Source organism: Coregonus clupeaformis, chromosome 28 (assembly GCF_020615455.1).
Source record: "Coregonus clupeaformis isolate EN_2021a chromosome 28, ASM2061545v1, whole genome shotgun sequence".
Taxonomy (NCBI): Eukaryota; Metazoa; Chordata; class Actinopteri; order Salmoniformes; family Salmonidae; genus Coregonus; species Coregonus clupeaformis.
This window is the reverse complement of record NC_059219.1, coordinates 11,571,114-11,579,560: the sequence shown is the minus strand read 5'-3', so window position 1 is coordinate 11,579,560 and position 8,447 is coordinate 11,571,114. Positions and strand designations below refer to the sequence as shown.

Below are 8,447 nucleotides of genomic sequence, written 5' to 3'. Positions count from 1 at the left end.
ACTGTGTTTATGTAGCCCAATCACAAGGCATAGGCTATAGCCCCAGAACGCGCCAAATCTGTCAGTGAACAGCATGCAGCCAGAACAAGCTTTTTGTAATATTTCAAATACAATCGCGGGAAAACACAGGTTGGAAAGCAAATGGCTCCAGCTTAAAAGAGGCTACCAAAACATTTTATAAACTTCCAAATAGGCCAATTGAGCTAACATTGTTTTACAAAGTTAAACAAGAGAGAGAGGTTTTTGGCACAAGAGCAGAGTATCATCCATCGCTGGCGAGTGAGCCACCGCATCATTGGGTGATTGGGTGAGTCAGTGAAAGCGGAAAGCTTTTCTAGGACTATAATTTCCTCCTCATATTGTACAATATGTGTCTCCACACACCTAGGCCTAGGCTATTGATGGATTCAAGACTAGGTCGTTTTTATTGATCTCAGATTCTCAGTTTGTCAGTGTCAAAGTAGCCTGTCATTTCGATCATTTGTATTAAAACATATTCTGCTGAAGTCTGCAGTCATATAAAATGACATAGAATTGCATAAAATGTGTTTATAAAAGGCCAGATTCTTCCCGGACCCAAGTTTAAAAAAAGATCATACTTCTCTCATGAACAGGCATACTAATTACTGCATTAGTTCCTCTTATAAATTCCCCTCACTGTGCATGTCCACTTAACATATAACAGAGACACTGTAAAGGCTTATCTCTGAGTCTTACCAATAGACATAGCTATAGGAAGTAGTGGGCTGAGGGTGCTGCAGCACACCCTGAAAAATCGGAATAAAAGAAAATATTTATAAAAGAATAATATACAGTGGTGGAAAAAGTACCAACATGTTCATACTTGAGTAAAAGTAAAGATACCTTAATAGAAAATGACTCAAGTAAAAGCGAAAGTCACCAAGTAAAATACTACTTGAGTAAAAGTCTAAAAGTATTTGGTTTTAAATATACTTAAGTATCTAAAGTAAATGTAATTGCTAAAATAGACTTAAGTATCAAAAGTCAAAGTAAAAGTATAAATAATTTCAAATTCCTTATATTAAGCAAACCAGACCGCACCATTTTCTTGTTTTTTAAATGTATGGATAGACAGGGGCACACTCCAATACTCAGACATCATTTACAAACTAAGCATGATCAGAGGCAGTCGGGATGACCAGGGATGTTCTCTTGATACGTGCGTGAATTGGAACATTTTCCTGTCCTGCTAAGCATTCAAAATGTAATGACTACTTTTGGGTGTCAGGGAAAATGTAAGGAGTAAAAAGTACATTATTTTCTTTAGGGATGTAGTGAAGTAAAAGTAAACGTTTTCAAATACATAAATATAAATAGTAAAGTAAAGGACAGATACCAAAAAAACTACTTAAGTAGTACTTTAAAGTAGTTTTACTTAAGTACTTTACACCACTGATAATATATATATATATATATATATATATATATATATATATATATATATATATATATATATATATATATATATATGTCATGTCACAACTTCCTCCGAAGCTGCCTCCTCTCCTTGTTCGGGCAGGCTTCGGTGTTCGTCGTCACCCGCCTTCTAGCCACTGCCGCTCCATATCTCATCATGGTCTAAGGCACTGCATCGCAGTGCTATCTGTGCCACTAGAGATCCTGGTTCGAATCCAGGCTCTGTCGCAGCCGGCCGTGACCGGGAGACTCATGGGCGGCGCACAATTGGCCTAGCGTTGTCCAGGGTAGGGGAGGGAATGGCCGGCAGGGATGTAGCTCAGTTGATAGAGCATGGTGTTTGCAACGCCAGGGTTGTGGGTTCGATTCCCATGGGGGACCAGTATGAAAGAAAAAAAAAGAAAAAAGTATTCACTAACTGTAAGTTGCTCTGGATAAGAGCGTCTGCTAAATGACTAAAATGTAAATGTGCCTCCTCCCTGTAATGGTCAGAGAGAGGCACTTAGCTTCTCATGATTTTCTCCATTGACGTAAAGGAAGCTCTTCTAAACTGTTAAACACAATGGCCACCCTATCATATGAGATATCTGCTGAGGCTCCATGTCCTCCAATTGCTCAAACCACAAACATGTGGTGTTAGTTTCAGGTGATGAGAGAGATGCTGTGAAGCCTCAAAAACACACTATAACACTCAATGAACTTTGTTGTATGTATACTGTTCATTTTCTGAATACGTTTTGCACCTGTGAATTCAGTTCACCTAGACCTTGTACCCAGAGCCCATCCACTCAGCTTTAGGGTTTTCAACAAACAGAATTTCTCTCTGTCTCTCTCTCTCTCTCTCTCTCTCTCTCTCTCTCTCTCTCTCTCTCTCTCTCTCTCTCGCTCTCTCTCTCTCTCTCGCTCTCTCTCTCGTTCTGTGTGTGTATGAAAATATCCTTGTCCATCACAGCTTGCTTACCAGAACAGCGCAGACGCCATCCAAGTGTGACTTCCTCCATAAAGTTAGAAACAAACAACAGCGGGTATGTCAACTTCATGAAAGCTTGTTCTGCTATTACCTTTCATCATTCATGACATGTTTCTCATTTAATTACAATATCCATAGAGTTACAACAGTTTATGTTGTATTTCAGCAATATTATTCCGATAGTTATTATTCGTAACATGTTACATTACAGTGTCCTTATTACATCAGTAGTGTTATTGTCTACATGATGTCTAATTAAATAAAAACAATTTTAAAAATGTCTTAAAGGGAAAGTTCATATTCATAATCTCCAGCACCACCCCAACATCAATGTATGTGAAAATTGTGCATTTCTATGTTTTTTCTATTAAGATTTTAAAAAGATAGAGAAAGATAAGTGTTTCCAATGACATCACTGTTGCGCATCGTGTGATTTTGACCAATTATGAGGAGGCATTGCCTACTAATTACCTACTAATTGTTTACTAATTAGTTGAAGATGTCATTGGAAACACTTATCTTCCTCTATATTCTTTACTACAAAACATGGAAATGCACCATTTTCACATATGTTGATGTTGCGTTGGTGCTGCAGATGATTACTATACAGTAGATTATCTTTTCTTCCTGTAATGAAATGTATTGTTCCCAGGTAAATGAAGTACACATTTCAGTCAGATGAGTGCATGGTCATCACCATACCTCTGGGCAGTCTCAGAGACGCTCAGGAGGGCCAGCTGATGCCTGAGACGTTCCACTGTGTCTTCAAAGACGTCTACAAGGTCTTCCTCAAGGGTCAGCCCAAAGCTCTTGGGGTACGAATGGCAAACTTTCCTCTACAGCCGAATATACATTTATTTCAGGCAGGCTAATCTGTGGGTTATTAAAATACATTCATGATGAGCAGAAGTTACGTTGAACATTTGATATATGTTCATGTAGGGGCCGGTTTCCCAGATACAGGGTGGGTGTTTTTTTGTCCAGGACTAGGCTTAATCTGTGTCCAGGAAACCGTCCTGTCTGTTAGTCTAATTACATCTTCTTCTTGTTTCAGGCGGCTCAGCTCATTGCTGGAGTCCTAGTCTTGATTCTGGGGCTACTGCTTGTCCAGCACAGCCCATTTGTTCTGTTCTACACCATGCCCAGTGTCCTGGTAAGAACCACTGCAATCCGCCCACAAAGTTGTTCATGTTATCATCATTTACTGGATTAGACACATGTTGATACAGCTGATGTTGGACCAAAGCTTTGCCTCAGCTCTATCTGTTATTCTCTCTTGTTGTCAGTGTACATTGTGTGTGAAGTGTGTACTCTACAGTGAGGATCATACACTTACTGTTGATTGAATTTGTAATCAGTCTCTCAAATAATGAAGGAAATAAATACATGTTTGTTTTATAAAGTATGTTGCTGCCGGAATGCTGACCTATGCTGCAGGTCACTCTCCAAATATGTGTGTGGTAAGTTCAAGCTTTCCAAACGTATCTAAATTCAGTCATGGATCAAATATGAAATAATTGTAGATGATTTAAATTATTATACATTATTATGAAAATATTACACCTCAAATATATCATAAACATACCAATTGTATAGTGAGGTGATTCTGTGTTTTTCTCCCCTATCAACAGGTCAAACTGTCATTTTCCTTGAACATCATCAGCTGTTTCTGGACAATGGCTGCTGTCGTTCTCTGCACTCGCCATGTCTATTATGATTCCCCAGGGGACCATCCAGAGGTCCCAGAGTTAATTACTTAATTGTTTGGTTATTCCAATTAGTAAATTAATTAGCACTGGTTATTACAATTAGTTAATTAATTAGCACTGATTTGTTAATGAGGTGGAATAGTACAAGCATTCAAATCAGATCACACAATACGGATATTGAATTGTTTTGTTGCTTTGTAATTCTGTGTGAATGTTCTCCACAAACAAAATACCAAACCACAATAGCTTATCAACAAAAAATTAACCAGAAAGAAACATGTAGTTATGTACAATGTATTAAGTTACTATTCTCTTGACTTTGTTTGTCAGGCATTTGATGGAATCAAATGGATTGTTGCAGTTCTCCTGGTCATTGAACTGGTTGTTGCCATGGTGGTGATCTACTGGGAGAGCAAAGCAGTGTGCAGACAGCACTTCAATATTCTGGTGAGACTCTATGTTTATTATACTGACTGGGCTGAACATTCTGGTGAGTCTCTATGTTTATTATACCGACTGGGCTGAACATTCTGGTGAGACTCTACTGTTTATTATACTGACTGGGCTGAACATTCTGGTGAGACTCTATGTTTATTATACTGACTGGGCTGAACATTCTGGTGAGACTATGTTTATTATACTGACTGGGCTGAACATTCTGGTGAGACTCTATGTTTATTATACTGACTGGGCTGAACATTCTGGTGAGACTCTATGTTTATTATACTGACTGGGCTGAACATTCTGGTGAGACTCTATGTTTATTATACTGACTGGGCTGAACATTCTGGTGAGACTCTATGTTTATTATACTGACTGGGCTGAACATTCTGGTGAGACTCTATGTTTATTATACTGACTGGGCTGAACATTCTGGTGAGACTATGTTTATAATACTGACTGGGCTGAACATTCTGGTGAGACTCTATGTTTATTATACTGACTGGGCTGAACATTCTGGTGAGACTCTATGTTTATTATACTGACTGGGCTGAACATTCTGGTGAGACTATGTTTTATTATACTGACTGGGCTGAACATTCTGGTGAGACTCTATGTTTATTATACTGACTGGGCTGAACATTCTGGTGAGACTCTATGTTTATTATACTGACTGGGCTGAACATTCTGGTGAGACTCTATGTTTATTATACTGACTGGGCTGAACATTCTGGTGAGACTCTATGTTTATTATACTGACTGGGCTGAACATTCTGGTGAGACTATACTGTTTATTATACTGACTGGGCTGAACATTCTGGTGAGACTATGTTTATTATACTGACTGGGCTGAACATTCTGGTGAGACTCTATGTTTATTATACTGACTGGGCTGAACATTCTGGTGAGACTCTATGTTTATTATACTGACTGGGCTGAACATTCTGGTGAGACTCTATGTTTATTATACTGACTGGGCTGAACATTCTGGTGAGACTATACTGTTTATTATACTGACTGGGCTGAACATTCTGGTGAGACTATGTTTATTATACTGACTGGGCTGAACATTCTGGTGAGACTCTATGTTTATTATACTGACTGGGCTGAACATTCTGGTGAGACTCTATGTTTATTATACTGACTGGTCTGAACATGGAATGTACATATAATTATATTTATAAACTGGGTGGTTTGAATGCTGAATGGCTGAAAGCCGTGGTATATCTATACCACAGGTATGACAACATTTTTTACTGTTCTAATTACGTTGGTAACCAGTTTATAATAGCAATAAGGCACCTTCGGGGTTTGTGGTATATGGCCAATATACCATTGCTCGGGCTGTATCCAGGCTGTACTCTGCGTTGCGTCGTGCATAAGAACAGCCCTTAGCCGTGGTATATTGGCCATATACCATACCCCCTCAGGCCTTGTAGCTTTAATATACTTCTTATATAGTGACAAGTGTATTTACTGAGTACACACACTACATAACCAAACAACACATTCCTTGCAGGGCTCACTCAATAAAGACACATGGGTCTCAATGATGACTTCCTGTATGGTTACAGAAATAAAATAAGATGGTTGCAATTTTTATTTCCAGCCCATAGTCACCCTGAAGCAGGAAGTATGAATCTGGACGACTGGCAAGAGCTCAACAAACAACAAACAACTAAGTGAAATAATTATTCAACTTGTATGACATTTGTTTTACTTGTGGCAATTTATAGTGGATACAGATAGTCTTCACTCTGTATATGTTATTAGGATGTAGTAGTGATTACCTATGATGTAGTAGTGATTACCTATGATGTAGTAGTGATTACCTATGATGTAGTAGTGATTACCTATGATGCAGTAGTGATTACATATGATGTAGTAGTGATTACCTATGATGTAGTAGTGATTACATCTGATGTAATGGTGATTACATATTATGTAGTGTTGATGACGTATTATGTAGTGTGTATATTCGTATTTTGCATCATTCTAACCATTGCAATAGAGTGATATACTGGCACTGTCTCAAAAGTGTAAATAAGGAAAATAAATACAGAATATAATTTCGAAATAAGGGTTCTACTAAGTTTTCACTATCCATATAACCTCTGGGAAATAGTAACAACGTTGCATTCAATTGTTGTAGCAATTTGTCAAAGAGAAAAGTTACTATCATGACAGATTTTCTACTTACAATTGCATTATGCAATATTATATTTTAAAATGTAGCCTATATTTTAATTTGACTTGTATCTGATTAAAATGAGTTTAAAGTTTAATGTCTTTATTTATTTATTTTTACAATAGACCTGTAATTCCCTGCCTTCCTGATCACATTGTCATAATAATACAGCTATACTTTATGCACCAAAGCCTACAGAATATTTTCCAACCAAGTCTTAGGTAATATACCAAAACATAGGACTTATTAAATTACAAATGATGACCAATGAATTGCAAGATAAAAAAATACAATGATTTATATGATTTTTAATTGAATATACAGTATATATTTTACGGCATTTATATTTAGGTGAGACTGAGAAGTAAATTAGCTCTCAGAGAGGAACTATTTATTTCAACATAGTTGAGGTTTGTTTTAACAGTAGTCTAGGGTCTAGGCTTGATGTGCTGATGCTTTGTCACGTACACCACACTACCCGGAGTGGCGCCTGAGAAGCGTAACACTCAGGCCTCTGGTGAATTTGCAGGGTGCATGTGAGGTTCCACAAAAGATAAGTTTCAAAACAACTCAAAAACAGCCCTCACTTCACTTGTAAATGATCAAATCCAGTGCTTAATTTGAGCCGGATCCTGACGGAACAGGATCTGGCACCTCTCCGTTTTTGACTGTTTTGTTCCGGAACCTATTTGGCCGGATCCTGTCCCGCTACATCCGGTACCTCTCACTGTTTGCAATGTAAAAAATTCTAATAAAAGTGATCAGAGTTCATTCTAGTTTACTCCTCATTAATTATCCTGCCCTCCCTTTAAAAAACGTTATGTGAAAACGTTGATTTTCAGGCCGCACCTGGTTTGCGCAACATTATAGCCAATGTTTGAGACCAACGCGTGGCCGTTGCTGTGGTGAGAGAGATAAGCGCGCCTGTATCTCTCTCAGAACTAGAATGAGATTCACTTTCTATGATCTCTCTCCCTCTGTCTGCTAGACATGAGCCTGCAACTCTCATCTCTCCAGTGTTGCACTTCATCATTTATTTCCTTATAGAATCATAGCCCCGCGAAGGGTTCTGAACGAACTGCATCACCCCTGATTAATTGAAATACATTTGCCAAAGTTATAGAATTACTGCTGTCTGTTCAGAAATAAATTAAATAACTCCGAATACTACACCAGGAGTAAGCCTATAATTAGGCACAGAGGACCAATAGCTTCTTTGAAAAAAATAGCCTAGCTGTGGACTGTGTTTATGTAGCCCAATCACAAGGCATAGGCTATAGCCCCAGAACGCGCCAAATCTGTCAGTGAACAGCATGCAGCCAGAACAAGCTTTTTGCAATATTTCAAATACAATTGCGCGGAAAAACACAGGTTGGAAAGTAAATGGCTCCTGCTTAAAAGAGAAGACTCTAATCTGATTGTAGGCTACCAAAATATTTGATCAACTTCCAATTAGGCCTATTGAGCGAACATTGTTTTACAAAGTAAAACAAGAGAGTTAGGTTTTTGGCACAAGAGGAGAGTATCAGCCATCATTGGCAAGTGAGCTGTACATCATTGGGTGAGTCCGAGAAAGTGGAAAGCTTTTCTAGGACTATCATTTCCTCGTCATATTTAAGCAATAAACCCCGAGGGGGTGTGTTATATGGCCAATATACCATGGCTAAGGGCTGTTCTTAAGCACGACACAACGGGGAGTGTC

The 8,447-nt window shown here is 38.3% G+C and overlaps 1 protein-coding gene across 1 annotated transcript; it reads left to right on the top strand.

The window, feature by feature from the left end:
• The first annotated feature begins 120 nt into the window (after positions 1–120).
• On the top strand, positions 121–6,834 carry LOC121556925 (membrane-spanning 4-domains subfamily A member 4D). The gene is made up of 8 exons (XM_041870808.2): positions 121–307; positions 2,390–2,462; positions 3,060–3,222; positions 3,462–3,560; positions 3,811–3,867; positions 4,039–4,146; positions 4,447–4,563; positions 6,167–6,834. The coding sequence occupies exons 3-8, from the start codon at positions 3,064–3,066 to the stop codon at positions 6,194–6,196; spliced, it is 570 nt and encodes a 189-aa protein (XP_041726742.1). The 5' UTR covers positions 121–307; positions 2,390–2,462; positions 3,060–3,063; the 3' UTR covers positions 6,197–6,834.
• The last annotated feature ends 1,613 nt before the right edge of the window (positions 6,835–8,447 follow it).

What these genes read in the sequence shown, in the direction of transcription:
- LOC121556925 (XM_041870808.2), top strand. Translation starts at nt 3,064, where the DNA reads ATGAAGTACACATTTCAGTCAGATGAGTGCATGGTCATCACCATACCT. An exon ending in GTCAGCCCAAAGCTCTTGGG is followed by an intron (nt 3,223 to 3,461) that starts GTACGAATGGCA and finishes TTCTTGTTTCAG; the next exon opens with GCGGCTCAGCTCATTGCTGG. An exon ending in ACACCATGCCCAGTGTCCTG is followed by an intron (nt 3,561 to 3,810) that starts GTAAGAACCACT and finishes TGTTTTATAAAG; the next exon opens with TATGTTGCTGCCGGAATGCT.